The sequence below is a fragment of the Balaenoptera acutorostrata genome, chromosome 19, assembly GCF_949987535.1.
Source record: "Balaenoptera acutorostrata chromosome 19, mBalAcu1.1, whole genome shotgun sequence".
NCBI classification, from domain to species: domain Eukaryota; kingdom Metazoa; phylum Chordata; class Mammalia; order Artiodactyla; family Balaenopteridae; genus Balaenoptera; species Balaenoptera acutorostrata.
Genome location: NC_080082.1, coordinates 55449364 through 55476156, shown reverse-complemented (window position 1 = coordinate 55476156; position 26793 = coordinate 55449364). Strand labels below are relative to the sequence as shown.

Genomic DNA, 26793 nt, shown 5'->3' with positions numbered 1-26793 from the left:
CAGAGTGCAGGCTCAGTAGTTGTGGCTCACGGGCTTAGTTGCTCCGTGGCATGTGGGATCTTCCCGGACCGGGGCTCGAACCTGTGTCCCCTGCATGGCAGGCAGATTCTTAACCACTGCGCCACCAGGGAAGTCCGAGTCTTTTTTTTTTTTAAGTCTTTTATTGAATTTGTTACACTATTGCTTCTGTTTTGTGTTTTGGGTTTTTGGCCATGAGGCATGTGGAATGTAGAATTGTAGCTCCCTCACCAGGGAGGGAACCTGCACCCTCCACACTGGAAGGCGAAGTCTTAACCACTGGACTGCCAGGGAAGTCCCCGAAATGAGTCTTAAGGGGTCCAAACCAAGGGGTTAGCAGGGCAGCGCTCCCTCCAGAGACCGGAGACTGTAGCGGTGCAGTGATGGCCCTGCCTTTTTTCAGTAGCTCGAGCTGCACATCCTGCATTCCTTGGTTCGTGGCCCCTCCCTCCATCTCCAAAGCCAGCAGCAAAACATCTTCTTTCTCTGACCCTGCTTTCCTCCACTCTGTCTATAGTCACAGGTCCACCTACCTCCCTCTGTAAGGACACTTGTGGTTACAGGTAGAGCTCACTCACACCATCAGGGTAATGAATGTCCCCATCTTAAGCTCCTTGACGTAATCACATCTGCAAAGACCCTTTTTTTCACATGAGGTAACATTCACAGGTTGCAGGGCTTAGGACCTGGATATCTTGGGAGGCCACGGCTCAGCCTACCACACCCCTGTGAACCCCAGTTTCCTCAACTGTAAAACAGGCGACTGTGAAGAGTCACCGAGTTATATAGAGAAAGCACTCAGACCAGTATCTTGCATAGCACTGGCGTCCGGTCAAACTGAGACAGGGAGAACCTCACTTACAGTCTCCCCTTTGGGCCTCAGTTTCTCTGTCTGGAAAATGATGGGTGCGGACCTCAGGGGTCTCCCTGCTCTGCCGCTCCTGAAGGTGAGTCCTCTTCTGTCCCTTGTTTTTGCAGAGGGAAAGCCAAGGCCCTGGGAGGAGATGTCCCCCAGGTAGGAGGCGGCCAGGCCAGGCTGGGAAAGCCCATGGGTGTTACCTGGCAGGCCTCCTGGAGTTGGGGAGGTAACAGCTGAAGCCCCAGCCACATTCTCAGCCCAGGCCAGAGGGGGTCACTTCCTCAGGCAGGTGGCAAGAGGCTGAGGGGGTCTTGGATGTGCGTGCACGTGCGCGCGCGCACACACACACACACACACAGTATCTGTCAGTCTGTCTCTACTCTTCTCTCATTGAAGGCAATTGGAGGTCGTTCTCACTAACTCCGTCTGTCAGTCTCTCTCTGTCCCTCTGTTTCTTGCTTGGCTCTCTGCTGCTGTTTTCTTTTTTCCTTATTTTTATTAATGAAAAAAAATAATTTTGATAAAATGCATGTAACATAAAATTTACTATTTTAATCATTTTACGTGTACAGTTCAGTAGTGTTAAGTACATTCACATTGTTGTGCAACCAATCTTCAGAACCTTTTCATCTTTTTTCAAAAATTTTTATTTTATAGTTGATTTACAATGTTGTATTAGTTTCAGGTGTACAGCAAAGTGATTCAGTTATACATATACATATGTCTATTCTTTTTCAAATTCTTTTCCCATTTAGGTTATTACAGAATATTGAGCAGAGTTCCCTGTGCTATACAGTAGGTCCTTGTTGGTTATCTACTTTTTTTTTTTTTTTCTTTTGGCCGCACAGCCTGCGGGATCTTAGTTCCCCCACCAGGGATCGAACCTGTGCCCACTGCAGTGGAAGTGCAGAGTCTTAGCCACTGGACCGCCAGGGAAGTCCCTGGTTATCTATTTTAAATAGAGTAGTGTGTATATGTCAAGTCTCTGTCTCTCTCCCTCTCTCTCCTTACCTGTCTGTCTCTTTCTCTGTCTCTGTCTCTCTCGATCTCTCTCCCTCTCTGTCTCTGCACGAGATTCTCCTTTCCTCAGCCCCGGGAAGCCCCCGAAACCCATGGGCCTCGCCCAGGACTCAGCAGGCAGGTAGGAGCTGGGTGAGGCCCAGGTGAGTCACGGGGAGGAAGGAGCTGACATTCCTGTCGCTTTTCTGGGATTGTGCACGGCCCAGCCCCCGGCCTGCCCCTTCCTGTAATACGTCACTGGACCTCACAGTGTGTGTCACTTGAGAGAGAGAGAGAGAACAAGTCAGAGACAGAGACAGAGAGACAGAAAGAGACAGAGAGAAAGAAACAAAGACAGGCATTGAGAGAGACGAACAACAGAGACAGAGAGACAGAAAAAAAGATACAGAGACACAGAAATAGAGGACAGAGAGTCAGAGAGATAGGATGGAGAGAGACAGAGAGAGGCAAAGAAAAGGAGCAAGACAGAGAGATAGAAAAACACAGAGAAACAGAAAGGGAGAGACAGATGGACAGATTTTGGGAGACCAGAGCAGTCTGAGGTTGGGATGGGAGGGTTCCGAGTTATTTCTCTCATTCTTCAAATAAAAGTGAAAATCGTGGGCCTTCCCTGGTGTCACAGTGGTTAAGAATCCGCCTGGCAATGCAGGAGACACGGGTTCGAGCCCTGGTCTGGGAAGATCCCACATGCCACGGAGCAACTAAGCCCCTGTGCCACAGCTACTGAGCCTGCACTCTAGAGCCCACGAGCCACAACCACTGAGCCCGTGTGCCACAACTACTGAAGCCCGCGTGCCTAGAGCCTGTGCTCCACAACAAGAGAAGCCACCACAATGAGAAGCCTGCGCACCGCAACGAAGAGTAGCCCCCGCTCGCCGCAACTAGAGAAAGCCCATGCTCAGCAACAAAGACCCAATGCAGCCAAAAATAAATAAATAAATAAATTTATTTAAAAAAAAAAAAAGAGAGAGAAAATCGTGGTCCGGAGCAGTGAGGTCATCCGGCCAAGAAGTGGTAGTGCCGGACCACACAGCTCCATGTGATCCCAAACTTGAACCTTCCTTTCACTGAGAGATGCCTCCACCCACCCCAGATCCATTTCACAGCTGGGAAAAGCAAAGATTTGTGGTGTGAAGCCATCTGCCCAGGGTCCCCCAGGAGCAAGTAGGTGAGCTGGGTCTCAAGCCTACTTGGACCAACACCCCGACTTTCTATCTCCCCACGTCATATGCATTAATATCTCATTCAGTCTTCACGCCAGCCCCAAGAGGGACCCCATTTTCCACATGAGGAAACTGAAACTTGGCAAGGAGGGTATCAGTTGACCCAGGGTGACCTAGCTAGGGAGCTGTCCTGTCCTGCTGTCATCAGCAGGACAACAGCTATCCTAAGACTCATGACAGCTCTACCTCCATCCCTATCCCCCAGAGAGGAAACACAGGGCCAGAGTCTAGAGTCGGGCCCAACAGCAATAACAATGGCAGTGATGATTTTTATTGAGCACTTGCTATGTGCCAGGCACTGTGCAAGTGCTTTGGGTGTACACTTTTCTGTCGCTAGCCCACAAGCCCTGGGAGAGAGGCGCTTAGCTTTACTTTCCAGATAGAGGACTTGAGGCACAGAGAAGTTAAGTAAACTGCCCAAGGCAGCACAGCTATTGAATAGCTGAAATTTGAACACTCACAGTCTGGTGTCAGCCCCCACACTCTTACTCTCTTAGAAAAGAGAGTTTCTTTGGGATTTTTCTTACCTTATCTTCAAATGATTACCTTAAGGTTTTGATGCATTAGTAAGAATAACAATAGTATAATCATTATTGCTGTGGTAGAGGTAGCTACTGCTTACTCATAGCCTACGACTGTTCCTGTCACACTGGCCCCTCTGCTGTTCCTAGATCTCATCAGATCTGCCCCCACCTCAGGGTCTTTGTACTCACAGTTTCCTCTCCCTGGAATTCTTCCTGGACCATCTGCCTGGACTTCTTCCCTCACTACCTTCAGCCTCTCTTCAAATATCACCTCCTCAGGAAAGCCCTCCTGGATTACCTGGCCTAAAACCAACCTTGCCTCACCTGTACCCTTGCACCTCTTCAACCTGGTTTGTTTTTCTGCACTTCACTTATCACAGCCTGACAGCAATAGATTAGATAACATATATTTACTCCCTATTGTCACAAGGGCAGGGACTTTCCTGCTGTGTCCCCAGCTTCTGGACCAGTGCCTGGCACAAAATAGTTCCTCAGTAAATGTTGACAGAGATTGTTGAGCCCTCCCTGTGGGCCAGTGACTGTTTCAGGCATTTAATTCAACTGCATTAAATTGCTCTGACTGGGAGGGAGAGACTATTTTACCTTTGGCACTTTATTTTCCTTTTAAAAAACTTATTATGAACCTTTACAAACACAGAGGAGACAGAATGGCATATAAGTTACCTCGATATAATTGATACAGCTATTTTGCCTTTCTTTTTTCCTAAAATATTTCAAGGTAAATACAGACATCGATGACATTCAACCTCTAAATATTTCATTGAGCATCTGTAAAATATAAGAAAAAGTTTTCCACATAACCACACAACCATGGTCATAACAGCAATATCTACTTTTTGGCTGAAGTGTTTTAAGGTAAATGGAGACATTGTATTATTTCATCCCCAAATATTTCAGCGTGCAGCTCTAAATGATAAAGACATTTTCCCATATAACCACACTACCGTTATCCTTCCTAACAAAACTAAGGAAAGACCTATATTATCTAATAATCAGCCACAAATTTCCCGTCGTGACAAGTTTTAATCCGAGGGGTGAGGGCCCTTGCCCACGGTCCCATGGCAGGAAGAGAGAGAAGTGGAATTTGCACCCAGGCAGCCTGGAGACAGCTGTGACTACGGCCAGCGTTGAGTCAGAGCAGAGCCAGCCCCCCTACCCCTAGCTGGCCGCGTCCTGGTAAAGGAAGTTTGCGAGGAAGGTGGGTGGGGGTGGATGACCCACGCATCTGGAGCTGACTCGCTCTTTCGCAAACGTCTGGGAGGAGCCCCCAGGGCCACAAAACTGTCTCCTCCCGGGCGCCAGACTGAGAGGTGCAGGGAGACCGCGGAGAGGAGCCGCCGCCGGACATGGGCCGCCCGCTGCTGCTGCTGCTACTGTTGGCTCAGACCTGCATTCCAGGTAGGGGCTGGGTGCCCGAATCTCTGCGCTGGGGACCGGGTCAGACGGGGGGGGGGGGGGGGGGGGCGGGGGTGGAAGGGAGGGGGGAGGGGAGGGGAAGAGAGCTCAGAGTCTGATGACTTGGAGGAGGGCTCAGTCCCCAGCCCCTCCACCCACACTCAAATACTAATTCTCCTGCTGTCTGCAGCCTCACACGGCGCGGTACCGGCCACACAGTAGACGCTCAGGAAATATTCGTTGAGCGAAGGCGCTTAACAGCAGCCGCCATGTAGCGAGTACGCTCTTTAGTCCAGGCACTCTTCTAAGCTCCTTCCTTGCAATTTCCAACTGGGCGGGCGGAACTATTTTAACCTCGTTTTACAGAGAAACTGAGGCACAGAGAGGTTAACTAACTGGTCCGAGGTCACACAGCAAGTCCTTGTAAGTGGGATTCTGACCCGCGGGGGCTCCTACAGCCCTCTGCACTCTGTCAGATCCCCCCCTCCCCCCCTGCACACACACACACACACACACAGACACATTTGCAAGACAGGGAGGACAGCGTCTCATTTAACAAAAGGTCTAAAGAAAGGCAGGCTCAGCGTCGCAGGGCCAGGGGCAGGGGACCCAAGGCTTGTCCTTCGAGGCGCCTTCCCTTTCACTATCCTCTAGCCGACTTCTCACCTCCTTTCTCTGGGAAATCTAAAAAGGGTTGGAAAATGAAAGGAAGTTGAGAAGGAACTGCTGTCAGGGCGCGGCAGGGCCGGGGTGGGGGTGGGGGGGTAGGGGTTGGGAGGTAGTTCGGTAATGAATAACCGGGAAAGCTTTCCGGACCGCGGGAGGCCTAGAATGAGTAACGACTCGGGAGGGGACTCCGAATTTGGAGCGGGGACGGGACCGCAAGTGAGACGTGATGGGCAGGGATAGGCCTTGGGGCGGAGCTAGTGGGCGGGGTCAGAACTTCGGGGAGGGGCAGTGGGAGGGGCTAACCATTCGGGAGCAGCTAGTGGGAGGGGGGAGAACTTCTGGGCAGGCCACAGTAGTAGTGGGGTTAGAATCTCCGCACGGCTGATGCGCGGAGTTAGAAGTTCGGTGTGGACTGTTGGGTGGGGAGAGAGAACGCTGGGGAGAGGCTACGGGGAGGAGGAGAGAACCAGTGGGCATTAGTGGAGGGCACCGGGAACGGGGGTAGAACGTAAAGACTGGCTGGAGTTGGTGAGGCTAGAACACCCCTAGGAGAGCTCGCGAGGCGGAGTAGGCCGAGGCGGGCGGGCTGGAGGAAAGGACCTAATTGGGAGCCGGGCTAGAACGTCCACACCCGCGGAGAGGAGGGGGGGTCGGAGTTTCAGGATGGGCCCGGCGCTCAGACAGAATTAAAGGGAAAGCGAGCGAGGGCTGGACTTAGGAAGGACCTGTGGACGGAGAAAGAACTCTAGGGTAGAGGGTGGAGATTGAACGTTGGCCTAAAGATGGTATAGCGGACTGGAAACCAGCCTTGGAACCCAGGGGCGGGCAAAAGTGGAGCCGGAACCTGAGTGCACATGGCCTGGAGACTTGGTCCAGGTATTGGGGCTTAAGGGGGCGAGAGCGGGATCCTGGCGCGGAGCGATAACACCTCTCCTCTCCCCCCTCTGCCCCCAGCCTCCTGGGGCCTGCGGTGCATGCTGTGTAAGACTACCGGGAATTGCAGGGTGGAAGAGTGTGCCCCCGGCCAGGACCTCTGCAGGACCACGGTCCTGCACATATGGGAAGGTGAGCTGCAGCAGGGAACGCGAGTGACAAAGAAACCTTATTTCACGAGCAATCGGGGAAATACGCAAGAAAAAGACACGGAGACCGGTTACACGCCCCCAGATGAACAAGCGTTTAAAAATCTGACAGGGACTTCCCTGGAAGTCCAGTAGTTAAGACTCTGTGCTCCCAATGCAGGGGGCACGGGTTCGATCCCTGGTTGGGGAACTAAGATCCGGCATACCACTTGGCGCGGCAAAAAAGAAAAGAAAAAAAAGAAAAATCTGACAATACTGAGGTCGATGGGGATGTGGAACTGCGGGCTTTGCTGTTAGGGGGGTAAATTGGTGCATGCACCAAACAGAGCGACGTGGCAATAGGCAACATCTGGTTAAAGATGAACATACCCTACAACAAGCAGTTGGACTTCTAGGAATGTAGAGACCCCAGAGAACCTTGGCCACACTTGCCCAGAGACACATGTCAAAGAATGTTCTTAGCCCTAATGTTTGTGATATGGAAAACTGGAAAGACTGAAGTCAGTTGTCAGCAGAGGAAAAACGTTACAGTATAATCACGCATTATACCCCACAGCAGCTTAAATGAAGGAACTAGGGCTGCAGGTATTAACCTGGATACGTCTCAAAAATGTAACGTTGAAAGAAAGAAAAAAAAGCATGTTGCAGAGTTTGACACCTTTTAATAGAAATAGTTTCTAACAATCAAAATAAATAAACAATATACAAATAAACAATAATATATATTCTGCATACAGAGGTGTTAGAATTACCTACACCTGTGGTTGCCTCTGGACAGAGCATAAGGGAGATGGGATTTGAGGGAGGGAGGTAACCAGGAGGCTTTAACTATCTTTTAAACTTGGTTTCTTTTTTTAAAAATATCTGAAACAAATATGGCAAAATGCTAATATTTTATAAAGTTCGGTGATGAAGGCACAGTATTTATTATATCATTGTCTTATACTTTTTGGTGAGCTCGAAGCATTTTCCTTTAAAGATTCTTATCAGAGGTATCTCCCTGCTAAGATCACCAAGCTGGGAGGGAGGGGGTAGATGGATCCAGAAGGTCCCAGGGATAGTGTTATCACTAAAAGAAAGTAGGCTTCCGGTGTAGGGGGTTGGGGGGAGAGTGGATAACTCTAGAAAAGAGAGAGTTGGACTCAAGCAAGAGGAGAGGCCTGGCAGGGATCAGCCCTGGGAGCGGGTGACCTTATAACCAGGAGTGTCAGAGGCTGGTTGGGCCCAGGGGAGCCTCTGGGGTGACAATGAGACATTCCTTATAGAAGGTGATGAGCTGGAGGTGGTGGAGAGAGGCTGTACCCACCCAGAGAAGACCAACAGGACCATGAGCTATCGGACTGGCATGCAGATCATCACCCTGACAGAGGCCGTGTGTGGGTCAGACTTGTGCAACCAGCCCAGTCCTGGTGAGTAGGGCAACCCTCACCATCCCCAACCCCAAACCATGCCCAGCTGAACCTCCATCATCATCCTGGTCCTATCCCTAATCCTAGGCCACCCCAACCCCAGCTCCATGCCTTACCCTGGCTCAAACCTTTCCTTATCCTAAACACATCTCCAGCCTGGCTCCAACCACAGCTCAAGCTCACCTCCAATCCCGTCCCCAACTTCATTTTATCCTCAACGCTCTCCAACTCAAACCCATCCTCCTTCCAAACACATCTCTAATCCTATCCCCTAATCAACCCCATCTCATCTCAAACTGTCCCCAATCCCGCTCCCAACTACAAACGCATCCCATCCCTAACCCCATCCCATCTCATATGTGTTTGTGGGTGTGTGTGTATGTGTGTGTGTGTGGTTGTTACTTATAAGATGCAACGCCTGCCTTTAAGAAGCTGCACACACACACACACCCCCACTTGAGAGGTAGGTGAGGTATCTCACTGATGTTTTGCCATGTAATTTTTTTCATAGGACAGGAGATGATTCAAGCAATAGATGCTCAGCAAGGGATACAAAGACCAGAGATACCAAAGACTCAGAGTTCTTAAAGGAAGTCAAAATAGGAGGGAATCAGACAGGCTGCCAGGGGCTTGGAAAGTTCCCTAGAATCGATGATTCGTAAGTTGGGCAACAAATAAGAATGTGAAGAAACTTCCATAAGGCTTTTTGTTGAGTTTCATGCCTTTAGGCTCTGGTCAGCGTAAGAAAAAGACTTAGAAAGGCTCAAATTCCCCAAGTTCTCACAGCAGAGGAAGGGTGGGGAGAGAATGGACCCATGGTGCGCGGTCAGGCAGAGATTCCTCTTTCTGGCCCTGGTGAGGAAGGAAATGGGTTAAGACCAGTCTAGTCACAATGACGTCAGGAAGCAGAGCACCTGCCTCTGCACTGGGTTTTTTTCCTTGTTCTTCATCCATCCTGATTCCACTAGATTTTCATTTATCCTGACCTCGAACTTTCATCTGTTGGTGGGGACTGAATCAGATGTTTATTTTCAAGGAAATGACAAGAGAGGATGCTGGCTTCCTCTCTCTGTTAGATGTGCTGAAGAAAAGCACTTGTAATTGAGTCTAAATAACACTTGTAATCAGAGATAATAGTCAAAATATTTAACAATATTGGTCAGTGCCGCAGAATAATATTGACCAGTCAGAACTGGAGGCCTCTTGCTGGGCCTGGTGTTACCCCTTTAGTGGATCTTGAGGACATGAGAGTTCTAAAGACAGGTTTGCGGGGAGTTCCCTGGTGGCCTAGTGGTTAGGCTTCTGGGCTTTTACTGCCGTGGCCCAGGTTCAATCCCTGGTTGGGGAACTGAGATCCCACAAGCTGTGCAGCGTGGCCAAAAAAAGTAAAATACAGAGAGGGTTGGGAGTGGTCAGGGGTCCACTTGGGCAGCAGCTGTCAATTCAGTAATTTAATAACTAATATATCTATATCAGCTTCCCCCCTTTTATCTTTTTGCCATGCCACACAGCATGTAGTATCTTAGCTCCCTGACCAGGGATCGAACCCATGCCACCTGCATTGGAAGTGCGCAGTCTTAACCACTGGACCGCCAGGGAAGTCCCTATCAGCCCCATGTCTAACGCCATTTTACCCTGCTTGTGATGACTAGAATAGTTGGTTAAACCACATCCTGTTCTTCTGTGATACTGGGGACACAGGAGTGACCAAGATAGCCTTGGGCCCTGCCCCTATGGGGCTCATAGTCTAGTGTGTATGTGTATGTGGGCGGGGCGGGGGGGGGCAGACAGACCCATCACGTGACGGTGACTGCCCTGATTGGTCACAGCTGGGATGCGGAAGCACATGCAAAGGAGTCAGGACCATGATAGGGGAAACAGAGACCAGAGAGGTCAGAGCTGTCATAGGAAAGCACAGTCCAGAATTGTCAGGGCTGAGATAGGGGAAACAGAGGCCAGAGTGATCAGGGCTGGGGTAACTAAGAGTAGGGTCTGTAGGACCCTAGAAGAGATACTTGACTCGGGTCAGGGAAGGTTTCCTATACAGGAAACAACAGCTAAGCTGGATCTTGAGGGATGAATAGGAGTCAGACTGTTAAAAAGACAGTAGAAAGGGTTTTCCAGACAGAGGGAGCAACAGATATAAAGGCCCAGAGGAGGGTGAAAGTAGCATGGCTGGAAGAAGGACGAGATGGGGCAAGAGGAACTGCTGAAATTGGCAAGGTCACATTATACAGGGCCTTCTAGGCTATGGTGGGGCATATAGACTTCATCTGGGGAACACTGGGAGGTCATGAAAGGGTTTCGAGTACAGAGCGTCACTATCAGATTTGTATTTTTTGACACGTTATTCTGACCTCAGAGTGGAAGAGAGATTGGAGGGAAGGAAGGATGGAGGGAAGGTAGATGAGGGGAGACCAACTTGGAGGTGCGTGAGGTTGTCCAGATAAAGAAGAGAGTGTAGGGATTTCCCTGGCGGTCCAGTGGTTAGTCTCCGTGCTTCCACTGCAGGGGACGCGGGTTCATTCCATGGTAGGGGAACTAAGATCCCGCATGCCACGTGGTGCAGCCAAAAAAGAAAAAAAAGAAGACAGTGTCTGTCTGCTATGCAAATGGAGAGAAGTGGATGGATTTAAGAGCTATTTAGCAGGTAGATGAGCAGAATGTAATGATGGATTAGATGTAGGGGTGATTATGCAGTTCTGGTCATGTGGAGACACCTGTATCAGACCAACCCCCCTGCCAATGACAGTTATAAAAGCTGGACAAATTATAAACAATTATTAAAGTCACTCAAGAGCAAGCAAATGAAGAGAGGAAGTTGAGATGCTCCGATCTTCGAAATAAGGGAAGCGCAGAAGTCGAATTCCACAGACAAGCTGGCTTTTTCCTTGAGTGCACTTGCCAATTCACTGCTCTGGAAGGGAACTAGAACGCAAATAGAAAGAGATCATCGCTAGACTGACAAGGCAGAGGTTGGAGTCTGGGGTTGCCAGAGTGTCTGGAAAATGAGAAGTAAAATCCTGGAATGCATGGGACCACAGAAAAGGGAGTCCCCAAATCTGCACATTTCCTTCAAGTCATTGGCAAGCCGTACATGTATAGGGTGAGACTCCAAGGAACTCTACAGAAAATAGTATCTGGAAAGCTACAGAACTGAGCAGGAATTCCAGCAGGCATATGATGCTGGGGGACCGAAGTTGCCACGTTGGAAAGAGAGGTCTCAGGCTTTCCCCTGAGACCACATCCTAGGAGTAAGGGCAAAACTGAAATAGACCAGCCCTAAAAATGCCTACGTCGGATCTTTGACAGAAGGAAAACCTAATCCTCTCTGGCAGAAGATAACATCATTTAGAGTCTTTACAAATAGTCGTCTGTGTCTGGCATCTAGTTAAAACATACAAGGTATCCTGAAGAAAACAGAAAGGACCAATTGACCGGAAACCAAGTGAAAAATCCCACAATAGAAACAGACTTGTCATGAATCAGATATTGGAGTTATTAGACAGGGGAACTTTAAAAGAGCTATGATCAATATATTCAAGAAAATAGAGGAAAGGTTACTTTTTAGCAGAAATCTGGAAACCATTTTTAAAATGATTCCAACAGGAAATAAAGAACAGGAACTAAAAAAAAAAAAAAAAGAACAGGAACTAAAATTAAGAACTCAATAGATGTACTGACTGGAGATCAGAAACAGTAGAGCAAAAGGATTACAGAACCAGAAGACAGGGCAGTAGAAGTATCCAGATGGGTGCCTAGATATGGAGGATCAAGGAGTCTGCCAGGATTCTACCCTGGGGGACCAGATGGGGCCATCTCAGAGACGTGGAGTTCAGGAGAAGGAGCAGTTTGGAGAAGATGGAGAGTCTTGTTGAGGGCAGGTAGAGATTCAGGTGTCTGATGGATAGCCAGGGGACCTTCAGGAAGCCCTTGGGTATACAGGTGTGGAGCTCGGAGAGAAGTCTTACCTGGAGAGAGATTTCTGAGTTCCCAGCAGATAGGTGGAGGTGAAGCTGTGTCAATGGATAACATCCCATGGGAGAGAGTGTGTACCACGAGAAATGAAAAAAGGGCCTAAGACAGAGCCTGAGGATCACCCACATTTAGAAGAGTGACATAAGAAGAAGAGCTCACAAAGGAGACCCATGGGTGGTATGAGACAGCTATTTTGGCAGTGATGGCAATTTGTGTTTTCATTTTCATGGTGGTTCATATTAGAAGATGTGGGTTGTCAGCCTTTTAGTTATTTTTCTTTTGGGAGAGGGTGGGGAAGATCTGGCTTTGGAAGTAAGTGATTCACCTAATTACAGCTGCTGGCCTGCCAGTTGAGAGCCTTGGCTGAGACAGCCCTCTCTCTAATTTCTCTAAGACTTGGCCCAAACTCAAACTCGGATATCTGGGGTCACGAAGGGAAGGGCATGCCAGGCTTGGGAATGGTGTGAGCCAAAGCCTGGGCAGAGGGATGGCTCTGGTGTTTCCAGGGAAAAGTAACTCATCCACTTGGCCTGGACTGAAAGGTCCGTGTGAGAGGCAAGGTTATCACAGATCAATCAAGTGAGGCTTTGACCTCTGACATGATTGGGTAGTGTATTAATTATCTATTGCTGCATTACAGATTGCCCCAAAGCTTAAAACAAAAGTAAGCATGTATTATTTCACAAAGTTTTTGAAGGTCAAGATTCTGGGAGTGGGTTAGCTAGGTGGTTCTGGATCTTTCATTAGGTTGTAGTCAAGATGACAGTGGGCTGCAGTCATCTGAAGGTGCCCAAAGTAGCTTTATTCACATGGATGATCAGCTCCCATGGCTTTGGCAAAAGTCTCAGCTCCTCACCATGTAGACCTCACGGTGGGGCTGCTTGAGTGTCCTTACAACATGGCAGCTGGCTTCCCCCAGAGCAAGTGATCCAAGAGAGAGCCAGGAAGAAATCTCAGTGTATTGCGTGATCTACCACAGAAGTCACACACCATCATTTCCACAGTATCCTATTGGTTCCTCAGCTCAGCTCTATTCCTTATGGGAAGGGACTACACAGGGACAAATACCAGGAAGCAGGGATCACTGGGGGCCATCTTGGAAGCTGGCTACCACAGGGAACAATAGAAGGGTTTTAAGTAATTGTTCATTCATTCATTCATTTAACAAATATTTATTGAATATCTTCTCTGGCCCCAGCCTTGTGCTGAGTTGTGTTGGGACATAGTAATGACCAAGACAGCCCTGGCCCTACCCTCCTGGGACTGAATCCATAGAAGGAAACAAACAAGCAAACAAACAAAAAGAGTGAAAAAAACAAAACCAAACCAGGGAATTCCCTGGCAGTCCAGTGGTTAGGACTCCGTGCTTCCCTGCAGGGGGCACGGGTTCCATCCCTGGTGGGGGAACTAAGATCTCAGAAGCCATGTGACATGGCCAAAAACAAACAAACAAACAAACAGTGAGGGAAACAGACTTGTCACCAGACGGGGATGACCCAGAGTGGGCAGGGCTGGGACTGGGGAGCCCCGAGAGGCACCTAATCCAGCCTGGGAGGTCAAGGAGGGCTTCCTGGAGGAGGCAAAATTGGAGAAGATGACCTCTGAAGAATGAGTAGGAGACAGGGAAAATAGGGAGCAGGGAAAGGGTTCTAGGCAAAGACCACAGCAGATGCAAAGGCTGGGCAGGAGTCAGCATGTATACTTGGGGACTGAGGAAAACCGGTGTAGAGTCTGAGGGGCTGGTGGAGGGAGATGAGGCAGGAAAGGTGACCAGGACCCAGTCTTTGATGGAACTTGAAAGCCACGCTGAGTTTCTTGGATTTTATTCTGTAGGCACTGGGGACCCATGGAAGAGTGTTGAGCAGAGGAGAGGCAGGGTCAGATTTGAGTATTAGAAACATTCTTCTAGGGCTATGTGGGATGCACTGGGGTGGGAAGGGCAAGAATGGAAACCAGGAGGCCAGGGAGGAAGCTGGTATTGAAGGAGGTCTGACCTGGTCATGGAGCTGGAAACGAGGGGATGGATTCTAGAAAGATTCAGGCGGTGGGATGGGCAGCACTTGATGATTGGCTGAATGGTGGGATAAGGAAGAATTGATGCTGAAGTGAGTCCTCAAGGAAGCTGGGTCTCTAGGACTCTCCCCATGGAGTCTCACCCTCCTAATCCTCCCCAAACAGGCCAGGTTTCTACCTTTCCCCGAAGCCGTTACCTCGAATGTGCTTCCTGTGCCTCATCAGATCTGAGCTGTGAGAGGGGCTGGGACAAGACCCTGCAATGCCGCAACCCTGGAGAACAGTGCCTGGAGGTGGTAACCCACCAGAGCCTGGAAGGTGAGCCCCAACCTGCCAGCAACTCCCCCTCCCTGTTTTGCTCCTCCCCAAGGCTGCACTTAACAACAACCCCCAAATAACAGGGATTTAAGCAAGGAAGAAAGTTAGTACTCACACAGAAAGTCCAGTGATGGGAAGTCCAGGGCCACTAGGACAGTTCCACAGTCACCAGGAACCCAAATGTCTTCTCATTTCTTACATATTGCTTCCATTCTCAAGATCGCCTCATAGTCCAAGATGGCTGCCTGAGCGCCAGACCTCATGTCCAAATTCCAGGAAGAAGGAGGGGGGAAAAGAAGGGGCAAAAGGGGGGCACCCCTCCTTCTGTAAAGGTTCTCCTTTCTAGAAGTCCCATAAAATCTTTCTACTTAGATCACGTTGACCAGAACTTAGCCACATGACTATACCTATGGAGACTGGAAATTGTGTCTTTTGGCTAGATATATGGCTGCTCCCAATAAAATGAGGGTCCTATAATGAAGGATGAAGCAGAGGATGGACAGAGGACTGCTACCATGGGCAAATCCAATCTCAGCCCCTCATCAACAATCTGACCTCCTCCTCTGCCCCCACAGAGAGTCCAGGGGATGAGCGCCACTCCCGAGGCTGTGGCAACCTTCCTGGCTGCCCAGGCCCCACTGGCTTCCACAACAACCACACCTTCCACTTCCTGCGGTGCTGCAACACCACCAAATGCAATGGGGGCCCAGGTAAGGGGCAGGGGACCCGGCGTGAGGCCTGGGATTGGGGTGGGGAGGTGCACTCAGGCTGACTGCTGCTTGCTTGAAGGGAGACCCCTCCTCTCTGTTTCCTTCTCTGAAAAATGGACCTATCAAGCCCTTTCTCAAAGAAGGATTTTGTGGGAATTCAATGAAACCATCAAAGCTTCACCAAGACCTGTGCTTTATGCTTCTATGTCCTCTTGAATCCTTCCACTGCTCACCAGCCTGGTGCAAGCCGCCATGGCCTCTCACCTAGATTGTTGCAATGACCTTGCTGGTCCTCCTGCTACCCTACAGCCAATGTTCAACACAGCAGCAAGAGTGATTTTTTTTTTAAATAGATCTTCATTGGAGTATAATTGCTTCACAATACCGTGTTAGTTTCTGTTGCACAACAGGGCGAATCAGCCATATGCATACACGTGTCCCCATATCCCCTCCCTCTTGAGCCTCCCTCCCATCCTCCCTATCCCACCGCTCTAGGTCATCACAAAGCACCAAGCCAATCTCCCTGTGCTATGCTGCTGCTTCCCACCAGCCAACTATTTTACATTCGGTAGTGTATATACGTCGATGCTACTCTCACTTCGCCCCAGCTTCGCCCTCCCACCCCATGTCCTCAAGTCCACTCTCTACGTCTACCTCTTTATTCCTGCCCTGCAACTAGGTTCATCAGTACCATTTTTTTAAAATTCCATATATATGCATTAGCATATGGTATTTGTTTTTCTCTTTCTGACTTACTTCACTCTGTATGACAGACTCTAGGTCCATCCACCTCACTACGAATAACTCAATTTCATTTCTTTTTATGGCTGAGTAATATTCCATTGTATATATGTGCCACATCTTCTTTATCCATTCATCTGTCGATGGACACTTAGGTTGCTTCCATGTCCTGGCTATTGTAAATAGTGCTGCAGTGAACACTGGGGTGCATGTCTCTTTTTGAATTATGGTTTTCTCAGGGTATATGCCCAGTAGTGGGATTGCTGGGTCATATGATAGTTCTATTTTTAGTTTAAGGAACCTACATACTGTTTTCCATAGTGGCTGTATCAGTTTACATTCCCACCAACAGCTTAATGTAAATCAAATCATGTCACTCTTCCTCAATCACTTCAGCGCCTTCCCCTTGCTTTTAGAATGAAATCCAAAGACTCTGTTATGCCCTCTCTAATCCAGCATGTGTCTGTCTCATGGCCTTTGCACAGGCAGTACCCTCCACCAGGAACACCTCTCCCCCAGGAGTTCACCTGGCTGGCTACTTCTGATTCGTTAGGTCAAGGCACTGTCCTCAGGGAAAATTTCCCTAACTCTGCCCTTCAATATAATCTAGATCCTTTGTGTTATTCTGTCTCTGTAAATCACTACTGTCCAACAGGGCTTTCCATGGTGATGGAAATGTTCTGTATCTGTACTGTCAGATATGGTAGCCTCTACTATATATGGCTTTTGAGCACTTGATATTTGGAAAATATCTCCTTTTTCTTTTTTCTTTCATAAAAATATGTCCACATGTCGTGAGTTTTCAATTGTTCTTTTAAAATGAACAAATACATTTTTTAAAGTCTCTTGGTTTTCATTTCTAATGCAGTAAATATCTATAGATATGACTGACATAAGCAATAATTCTTTATTATTTAATATTAATTTCAATGTCAATGTAAACAACCACATGTGGCTAGTGGCTACCATATGGGACAGTGTAGCTCTAAATCGTAAGTTCTCTGAGGGCAAGGACTGTTTCGTCTTACCCTGTGTCTAGGCAGGTGGGGGCTCGTGGGGAGCTGGGAGTTGGAATTTCTCTCGCAGGCCGTAGAGAACCCCCCAAAAGAGGGTGCTGTTCCAATGCCTGACCACAAGAGGGCTCCACGACATCTAGGGCTGAGAGTTGGAAGTCCTGGGGACGTAATGCTGTGAACCGCTCATGCTAATTTCTTTGGTTTCTGTGTCACTTGGTCTTCTTCCAAGTCCTGGAGCTTCAAAACCTGCCACTGAACGGCTTCCAGTGTTACAGCTGTGAGGGGAACAGCACCCATGGATGTTCCTCCGAAGAGACTTCCCTCACTGACTGCCGAGGCCCCATGAATCAATGTCTGGAAGCCACTGGCACTAATGGTGAGCCATTAGGAGGCTGGGAGAGGATACTTATGGGGGTGATGGGGGGTTCTGCAAGAGGTAACTTCCCATGAAGCTGGACTTAACTGAGGTGGATCATCCTGTTGGAGAAAGTGGGACTTCCTTCAGGAGGGTGCAAAGTGTAGTAAGAAATTAGGACTTGTTCATTAGGAAATGTATACTTGGGCCACAGAAATGTGGATTTCTTTGGGGGTGGGACTTCCGCGGGTGGGTGGGACTTAAGGTGGACCTCCCAGGATCCTATCCTGTGAAGTTCTGGGCAGGTTCCTTTATTCCAGAGGTTCTCAAACTTTGGGGTCTCAAAATTCCTTCACGCTCTTAAAAATTATTGCTTGTGTCAGTCATATCTATAGATATTTACTGCATTAGAAATGAAAACCAAGAGTCTTTAAAAAATGTATTTGTTCATTTTAAAAGAACAATTGAAAACTCACGACATGTGGACATATTTTTATGAAAGAAAAAAAGGAGACATTTTCCAAAATGAAAAAATTGAACGAGAAGACTGGCATTGTTTTAGCATTTTGCAATCTTTTTTAATATCTGGCTTAATAGAAGACAGCTGGACCCTCATATCTGCTTCTGTGTTCAGTCTGTTGCAAGATCACATGTCCTAGGGTTTCTAGGAAACCCCTTGTGAGAGCAAAAAACATTTGTGAGAGCAAGAAAGGGCAAATGAGGTTTTAGCATTATTACAAGAATAAGTTTGACTTCACAGATCCCCTGGAAGGGTCTGAGGGAACCCCAGGGGTCCCGGGACCACACTTAGAACTGCTGCTTTCTCCGGGGGTACCCACCACGAGGTAGTATGTCACCCAGTGAGAATTCCAGTCCCAGGCCCGAGAGCTGGGAGTCTCACATGGTCTTCTGTCTCCTCAGGACTGGGAAACCCAAGCTACACCATAAGAGGCTGTGCAGCCCCCTCCTGGTGCCAAGGCCTCCATGTGGCTGAAGCTTTCAGCCTCACCCATCTCAACGTCTCTTGCTGTACTGGAAACGGCTGTAACCATGCAGTCCTGGTTACCCAGCCCCACACGGGGGGTGCCCCCCTGCCTGGCCCTGCCCACCTCAGCCTCTTCGTCACCCTGCTTATGACTGCCAGACTGTGGGGAGGTACTTTACTCTGCACCTGAACGCCACACTCCCACTGCCCTGGCTGGATCCAGGGGATCCCTTTGCCCTTCCCTTAGCTCCCAGCCCTACTGACTTGCTGTGTGACCTCAGACCAGTGTGCTCCCCTCTCTGGGCCTTAGTTTTCCCAGCTGCCAAAACACCTATCTCAGAGAACTGTGAGAATCAGAGGAGAAAAACTAGAGGAAAGCTACGGACCAGCAGGCGAGAGCTCTTGTGATATTAATATTGTTGCCGCTATTATTATTAATTAATATTTGTTTTATTTAATATTTTGTACTTAAATAAAGATTTTTGTATCAGTGAACAAAGCCAGATCTGCCCTTCTCCAGAGAGGATGATTGGGGGACACCTTTCCTCAGGCTCCTGGAATTAGGGGTCATATTGTAAGACCCAAGCACTCGAGGTCCCAGCCTTGGGAGCTGTCTCATGCAGCCTTCCACCCTAAGCCACCTCCACATCTATTTCCGGGCTCCAAATGCAACCTTCCAACTCACTCACCCAAGCACTAACCTTCCAGTCTCTTCTCCCACATCCAAAGGTCCAGACTACTTTGTTGTTCTAAGGAGACATGTCTGCATTTCCTAGGGGGCTCTGAGATAGGAGATGACTAGGAGATGACCCCTGGATGCCCTGCAGTGAGGGGAGTAAAGACTGGACCTCATTCCCCTGCTGCTCTGGGGGCAGGAGATAAAGGCTGGGCTATATTTCTTAGGATACCCTCAGACAAACTGAGAAAAAGATAGAACTACAATTTCAGTGGGACTCTTTGAGTACCATGGCAGAATTCATGTTTTCCATGGTTCGCTGAGGCAAGCCCACAGACACAAAATTACGTTCCCCTGGGGCCCTACAGCTGATGAAGGAAAAGGACATTTTCCGTGGTATTTGGGGGCAGGTGAAGGACAGGGTTTCTTTTCTTTTTTTTTTAAATTTTTATTTTATATTGGAATATAGCTGATTAACAACGTTGTGTTAGTTTCAGGTGTACAGCAAAGGGATTGAGTTATACATATCCATGTATCTATTCTTTTTCAAGTTCTTTTTCCATTTAGGTTACTACAGAATATTGCACAGAGTTCCCTGTGCTATACAGTGGGTCCTTGTTGGTTATCTTTTTTAAATACAGTAGTGTGTGTATGTCAATCCCAAACTCCCAATTTTCCCTCCCCACCGAGGGACAGGATTTCTTTTTTAGGATCTCCTCAAATCACATATCAACAACTGTCTCTGTGGTCGCCTAAAGGGATGGTGTCAATATCACCACCCCTTGAGCATGACTGGCTCTGTGACCGCTTTGGCCAAGAGAATGTGGTGGAAGTGACGCCATGCCGTGCTCTGGGCCGGGGGTTTCAGAAACCGTCCAACCCTGGGAAAGCTGGTTTCTGGGTCAGAGTCTTCCTGCACTGAGCCTGCCATGCTCTGGGGACACCCACGCTGCTCGTGCGTGGATGCCACATGAAGAGAGAGCCCCAGATGTATCAGGCATCTCAGCCCACGCACCAGCCAAGTGGGTGAAGGAGCTACCCTGGACATGGCAACCCCAGCAGATGGAATGTGCAGGAGACCCGAGAAACCCAGCTATTTTCATTTCCTAGGGCTGCCGTGATACATTACTACAAAGTTACAAATGCAGTGGCTTCAAACAACAGAAATTCACTATTCTCTCGACTTCTGGATACTAGAAACAAAAAATCAAGGTGTTGGCAGAGCCATGCTTCTTCTAAAGTCTCTGGGGAAGAATCCTTCCGGGCCTCTTCCTAGCTTCTGAGGGTTGCCGACGATCCTCGGCAGTCCTTGGCTAGTGGCTGCATCACTCCAGTCCTTGCCTCTGTTGTCACGTGAACTTCTTTCCTGTGACTATGGCTGTGTGTCTCCAAATCTCTCTGTCCTTATAAGGATACCGGTCATTGGATTTAGGGGCCCACCCTAACGCAGTTTGACCTCATCTTAACTTATCACATCTACAAAGACCCTATTTCCTTATAAGGTCACATTCATGGAACCTAGGGGTTAGGATTTCAGCATATTTTGGGGGGACACAATTCAACCCACACCACCAGCCAACAGCCAGCACCAAGGTTTCAGATATGAATCAGCCCATCCATCTCTAGCTGTTAAAGCCAGCCCATTTTGGCCCCAGTCCATTGTGGAGCAGATACTCACTGATCTCACTATGCCTTGCTCAAATTCCCAACCCACAGAAACATAAAGAGGTTGTGGTTTTACATAGCTGAGTTTTGGAGTATTTTGTTATGCTGCAGTGGTTGGCTGAAACAGTCACTTGTTTGTTTGTCTGTTTTTTTGCTAACTCTCCCCACTAGAATCTCCATAAAAGGCAAACCCTTCTATTTGCTCACTACTGTATTCTCAGTACCTAGATTAGCGCCCAGGACATGGCAGGTGATGAAGAAAGGAGGGAGGGAAGGAAGGAAAGACTACATCTTCTGTGGTATCTTACAACAAAACCTGGGCTAGAGCTATATCTCCCATGATGCCCTAAGGCAGAGATGAGGCTAAGATGACATTTTCTGAGATGCTTCATAATTAAAATTGAGGCTAGTTTCACCTTTCCCTTGATGCCCTACAGCAGAGATTGTGTTACTGAATTAGATGGGAGGCCCCCCATCTTGGGGCCCTAACGGAACCAAAGCCCCGCCTCCCACCCAACCTCAACCCCGTCCTTCAGGAAGTTCTTTTCCGCTCAGGTTCTGCCAATAACGAAATTGAGTTTGGTGCAAGCAAGACAGATTTTTATTCAATGGCCCAAGAATGGAGAAGGGAAGCTCTGATTACAACCGGGGCAAGCTTTTTATAGAAAAAGGTTATTGAGGATGGGGGTCTTTTGTCATCCTGATTCATGGAAATGGGTGGTGATTTCCCAGAATGCAGTTCATGCCTTTTTCTGCCCTTGTACGGCCCTTGAGTGTCTGGGTGGGAATTGGGTTGAACCAATATGGCCCGGTGGGCAGAGATCTTATTATTACAATGAGATGGTAATGAGCTGTAGAGCAACCTTTGTCCCAGTTTTGAAGTTCAGTCAGCTTATACCGATGTCTTATGGTTAACGCTCTCTTGTTCCTGTCTTGTAAACACAGCTAGAAAATACAGATACAGTCAGGTTTTTTGCAAGTTTGCCTAGAGTGAGGTTTTTATTAGAAATGGGAGGGGGTGGGGGGTGGCTTCCTTACCTCCTTGCCTAAGATAGGTGTACATGTTTTGTAGAGAGAGTTTAAGTGTGGGTTAGGGACCCTCAGATTGCTCCCCTGGGTGACAAGTGGAGGCTAGGATTGCATCCATCATGATACCCCACAGCAGAGATTGGAGGCTAAGGAATACATTTCCCGTGATGCCTTACAGCAGAAACTGAAGCTAGGGCTGCATTTCCCAGGAGACCCTATGGCAGAGATTGGAGGCTAGGATTGCATCTCCCATGATGCCCTACTGTGGGGATCAAAGGATGGAAATACATGTCCCATGGTGCAGATATTGAGGCTAGATAAATTTCTCAGAATGTTCTACACCAGACCTTGTGATCAGGACCTCATAGTTAATGGTTCCCAAGTTTTTGTTCAGGGATCTCTGTTGCAAGAAATAAAATCTGTTTAAGCTGACTCAAGCAAAAACGACAGTTTTATTGGAAGTTTAGATCCAAGCAAGAGCTAGGTCTCTGGGCTGCACCAGGGACAAGAAACAGAATTGAAAAGCTGTGTGAAATCAATGTTGTCTCTGTTTTGCAAAATCTCTCTGTCCCTCTGTGTCACTCTCTCTCTCCTACACTGAGTGTGTGGTTTCCCTCATGGGCTGGGCTTTCACTTTATTTTTGTCTCTTCACAGACTACCTTCTGCTTCAAGCATAGTAGCCAAATATGCCCTTGAAATGTCAAGAACTACTTTTGTCTGGTTCTAAATTTTTAACGGACAGACTCTTCTCTGGTGGGGTCCAGTTTGGGTGAGGGCTCTGCCTACGACCTCCTCTGCTATGGCCAGGGAAGTTTACATCAAAGCCACCACATACAGTTGTTCAGGTTGTAAACAGGCATCCACTGGTCAGGCAATTCTCATGGTAAGCAACCCACTTGGCCAGAGCTGAGAAAACAACCTCTGTGAGAGAGATCCTATCACGAGGATGGGGGAGCAATTGAAAAAGAAAACTACCACTTACAGTGTTTTAATCTGCAAGCAGGGCTGCCTCCATGTATTCTATGTGAATCGCAGGCAATATGGTAGCCAGGGCTGTATTTTTGAGGACACCCAACTCAAAATGGTTGAAACAAAGAGGAAATTGATTATCTCACAGAACAAGAGCTCAGGAGTTAGGGCAGTTCCTGGGTTGACTTATTCAATGTTTCCATTATGTCCTGAAGGATCCATTCAAGCTTATCTACCTCATGGCCTTAAGATGGCCACTGCAGTTCCAGACATCACACCCACATTCAGAAGCAATGACAAAGGGCCGTCTCTTCTTGGGTGTCTTTTTTAAAGCAAAGAAAGCTTATCCCAAAACTTCCAGGCTGACTTGCCCTCCCCACATTTTATTCGCCTGATTTGTTTCATACCCCCATGCCTATAGCATTCACAGAAAGGGGCATGGAATCACAATATTTGGCAAAGTATATTCAGACCCTACTCCTAGGGCTTCCTGCACATCATCTGGCTATTAAAGAAAGGTTGATGCCTGGACAAAATCAGGATTCTCTTAGGAAGGAACAAAGGAGGAGGGAATGTGTATTAGGAAAAAACACCCACCCAGTCTTCCTCCTGTAGAGGGAACAACTCAGTTCTTCCCTACTGTGTCTTTCTCCTGTGTGTCTCCTTTATTCTCACACTACTACCACACTCACAACACTTCTGGTCACCAAATGTGGGGGGGGTGGATTTCCCCCCCACCAAGCAATTCTCTGTGACACCTTCTGGTCAATTCTGACAATACCTACCTGGAAATAGCATCAGATCCCACAGATTAAGGGCTCAGTCCCACAGTCCCCACTTCAGATGACAATTGAAAGTCCAGACTGTGCTCCTGACCAATCGACTACAAATCAGAAGTTCCCATGGCCCCCTCTTCAGGTTTGATTAACCTGCTAGAGGAGCTCACAGGACTCAGGAAAACAATTACTTACCGTTACCAGTTTATTATAAAAGGATACGATAAAGGATACAGAAGAACATCCAGATGGAAGAGATGAATAGGGCAAGGGGGCACACAGCTTCCATGCCCTCTCTGGGCATGTCACTCTCCCAGCACCTGCATGTGTTCACCAAACTAGAAGCTCCCTGAACCCCAAACTATTGGGATTTTTATGGAGGGTTTATCACGTAGGCATCGTGGATCATTAACTCCATTTTCAAGAGAATGGGGATCAGGGCTGAAAATTCCATGCTTGTAATCATAGTTTGGTCTCTTGGGTGACCAGCCCTCATCCAGGAGTCCACCAAATGTCACCTATTAGAAAAAGAGACACTCTTATCACCCAAGAAATTACAAGGATTTCAGGATCCCTGTGTGGGGAACTGGGGTCAAAGACTAAATATTAGAACAAAAGATTCTCCTGGTGTTCTTATCACTTAGGTAACTACAAGGGTTTCAGGAGCTCCGTGCCAGGAACCAGGGGCAGAGACCAATATATATTTCTATTATCTCGCAGAGTAATGCTGAGAAAACAACTAACAAACTCTGAACCATCCCTAGACTTCAAAAACTCAAGAATAGTCAACCCACGGCGTGCAGCCCATCCCCCCAGAATAGCAGGCACGGCGGTTGTCTCCCCAATGTCTATTTCTGTTTGAGAAATCTAATTTCACCTCTGACCTGGTGGTAGGGGGAGCCTGTGGCTCATATCTGATTTAACCAGCTTAATCTCATCCCCTGGCCGTTGACATTGGTTCAGTGATAGGCAGGTGGCATCATCTGGACCAATGAGACACAATGGAAGGTTTCTGGGGGGCTTCTAAGGAAAAATATTTCCTCACTCTGCTGAGGGAGCTTCTTCAAGTCTCTCCTCTGCTCAGTCTCCCACAGTCTGACTCTCTCAGTCTGTCTGTCTTTTTCTCTCTCTACCCCTCTCCAAATGTGAGGGAAAAGTGTGGCCCCAGAGGTATTTGCCAGCCATCCTGCAACATGAAGCGACTATTTACCCTTAGGACAGACCATTTTGAAGCTAGTCATACCCAAGACTTTTTTTTTAAATAAATTTATTTATTTTATTATTTTTATTTTATTCATTTAATTTTTTTGGCTGTGTTGTCTTCGTTGCTGTGCGCGGGGTTTTCTCTGGTTGCGGTGAGCGGGGGCTACTCTTCGTTACGGTGCGCGGGCTTCTCACTGCGGTGGCTTCTCTTGTTGCGGAGCACGGGCTCTAGGCACGTGGGTTTCAGTAGTTGTGGCACGTGGACTCAGTAGTTATGGCTCATGGGCTCTAGAGCGCAGGCTCAGTAGTTGTGGTGCACGGGCTTAGCTGCTCCGTGGCATGTGGGATCTTCCCCGATCAGGGCTCGAACCCGTGTCCCCTGCATTGGCAGGCAGATTCCCAACCACTGAGCCACCAGGGAAGCCCCCCAAGACTTTTTTATATGTGAAACAATCCTCTTTTTCTTAACCCCGTTTGGTTGGATTTTCTGTCACTGGCATGAAAACCCTAATGGATAAAGTACCCTGGAGTAGCATAAGGACAGGACCACCTCAGGTGGAAGAAAAAGTGGGACCCAAAAAAGACAGATGAGAACCAAACCAACATCCCACAGGGTGCCCTGCAGCTGGAGCAGGAGACATTGGTTAGAGCCACGAGCAGGGGACCTATAGGTTCTTGGGAGGAAAGATAACCCTTAGCTACCCCCTAACCCAGTATCCCAAATCCAGGTTGGACACCTCTTTCCCACTTATCTTAACACAGAGAACGTGAGCCCTGGGAAGATTAGAGACTATCCAGCACGACACCTCTTTCCCCAGTTTACAGAAAGGTAAACTGAGAATTGAAAAGGAAAGGAATCACTTGGAGCTGTGGTCCTGGGGACATAGAGGTTGATGGGAGCTTGGGTCCCAAGGACAGAAAGGATGATGGGAGCCATGGTCCTGGGGATACAGAGGTTGATGGGAGCTTGGGTCCTGAGAACTCGGCACTGAGGACAGAAGAGGTGCCGGGAGCTGAAGTCTATTGGAGGACCTGGATGTAGGATTTTTTGGTAGTGGTGGAGATAAAGAGCAAGGATTTTCATAGTTGGCATATCCCAGTTTCCCTGATTGTCAAATGGTGGTGGGAGAGGTTGAGGTTTCCTACCTTCCATGGTTTCTCACTCTTCCTGGGTTCTAAGGGTGATAATCCTGCACCAGGTCTACAAGGTCCCACAGAAGTGGGCTCAGGGAGACTCACCTCCCAGGAGGGAGAAGGGACTCAAGTCTGGAGAGGTGAGTCAGCACCAACAATGGAAGAGAAGCGGGGAGAGCACATGGAGAGACAGGGACACAAAGAGAGACTGGGGCTGGAAAAGCAGGGAAGCAGGGTGGGGAAGCTAGATGCTAGGGCCTGGGAGGGGTCCACCGGAGCCTCTCCCTCCGGGGAATGATGCAGAAACACGGAGTTTCCGGGTGAGGACAGGAGGGAGGGTGAGACCTGACCCCAGCCCAGCCTAGCCCTGCCCTGGGAGATCCTGGACCTGCCCAGACAACAAGCTGCTGCCTTCCTCTCAAAGTGGCTCAGCTCACAGCCTGGCACATGACACTTTCACCCTCACACTCACCTGTCCACAGAATACCTCTCACAGTCACCTCTCCCATAGCCCACTCCCGTTCCCTCCACGCTCATACCTTCACCTACGCTCCGCCTCTGGAATATGTGCACGCCCCCGCCTTCACCTCCACCCATCTGTCCACGGAGCACCTCCACCTGCCCACTGAACACCTCTCACACTCACCTTTCCCACCAAACTCCCCCTCCCTGAACACTCAGCCTCACACACATCCTCACTCAACACTCTCCCCTCCACACACACCCGCACCGTGGCGCACCCTTCCAACAGCACCCTCACCTTTCACGTGACACACTCCCCCTCACACACCCCCTGCACGCGCTCCCCTCTTCTCCATCACCCACCCCCTCTGCCGTCACCCAGCCCCCGCACTCTCCGGCCGCGAGTCGCGCTCGCACACGCCGCCTGCACGCCTCCGCCCGCGGACCCCCAGCTCTCGGGCGCCTCCCCTCAGTCCGGCTCCCCCAACCCTCTCGCGGCGCCCTCTCCCCCATTGTCTGGGGCCTCCCCGCGTCTCCCTGCC

General features: G+C 48.8%; 1 protein-coding gene across 3 annotated transcripts; it reads left to right on the top strand.

Moving 5' to 3' along the window:
• The first annotated feature begins 4879 nt into the window (after nt 1-4879).
• PLAUR (plasminogen activator, urokinase receptor) lies at nt 4880-18835 on the top strand. Of its 3 annotated transcripts, none has more exons than XM_007168072.3 (7): nt 4888-5063; nt 6684-6794; nt 8080-8220; nt 14377-14529; nt 15105-15239; nt 17226-17372; nt 18273-18835. In XM_007168072.3, exons 1-7 carry the CDS (start codon nt 5012-5014, stop codon nt 18524-18526), a joined length of 993 nt encoding a protein of 330 aa, XP_007168134.2. In that variant the 5' UTR covers nt 4888-5011; the 3' UTR covers nt 18527-18835. The 3 variants fall into 3 exon arrangements, with proteins under 3 accessions (XP_057390961.1, XP_007168134.2, XP_007168133.2); XM_007168071.3 differs by having other exon boundaries at nt 4897-5063; nt 8077-8220; XM_057534978.1 differs by lacking the exon at nt 8080-8220 and having other exon boundaries at nt 4880-5063.
• The last annotated feature ends 7958 nt before the right edge of the window (nt 18836-26793 follow it).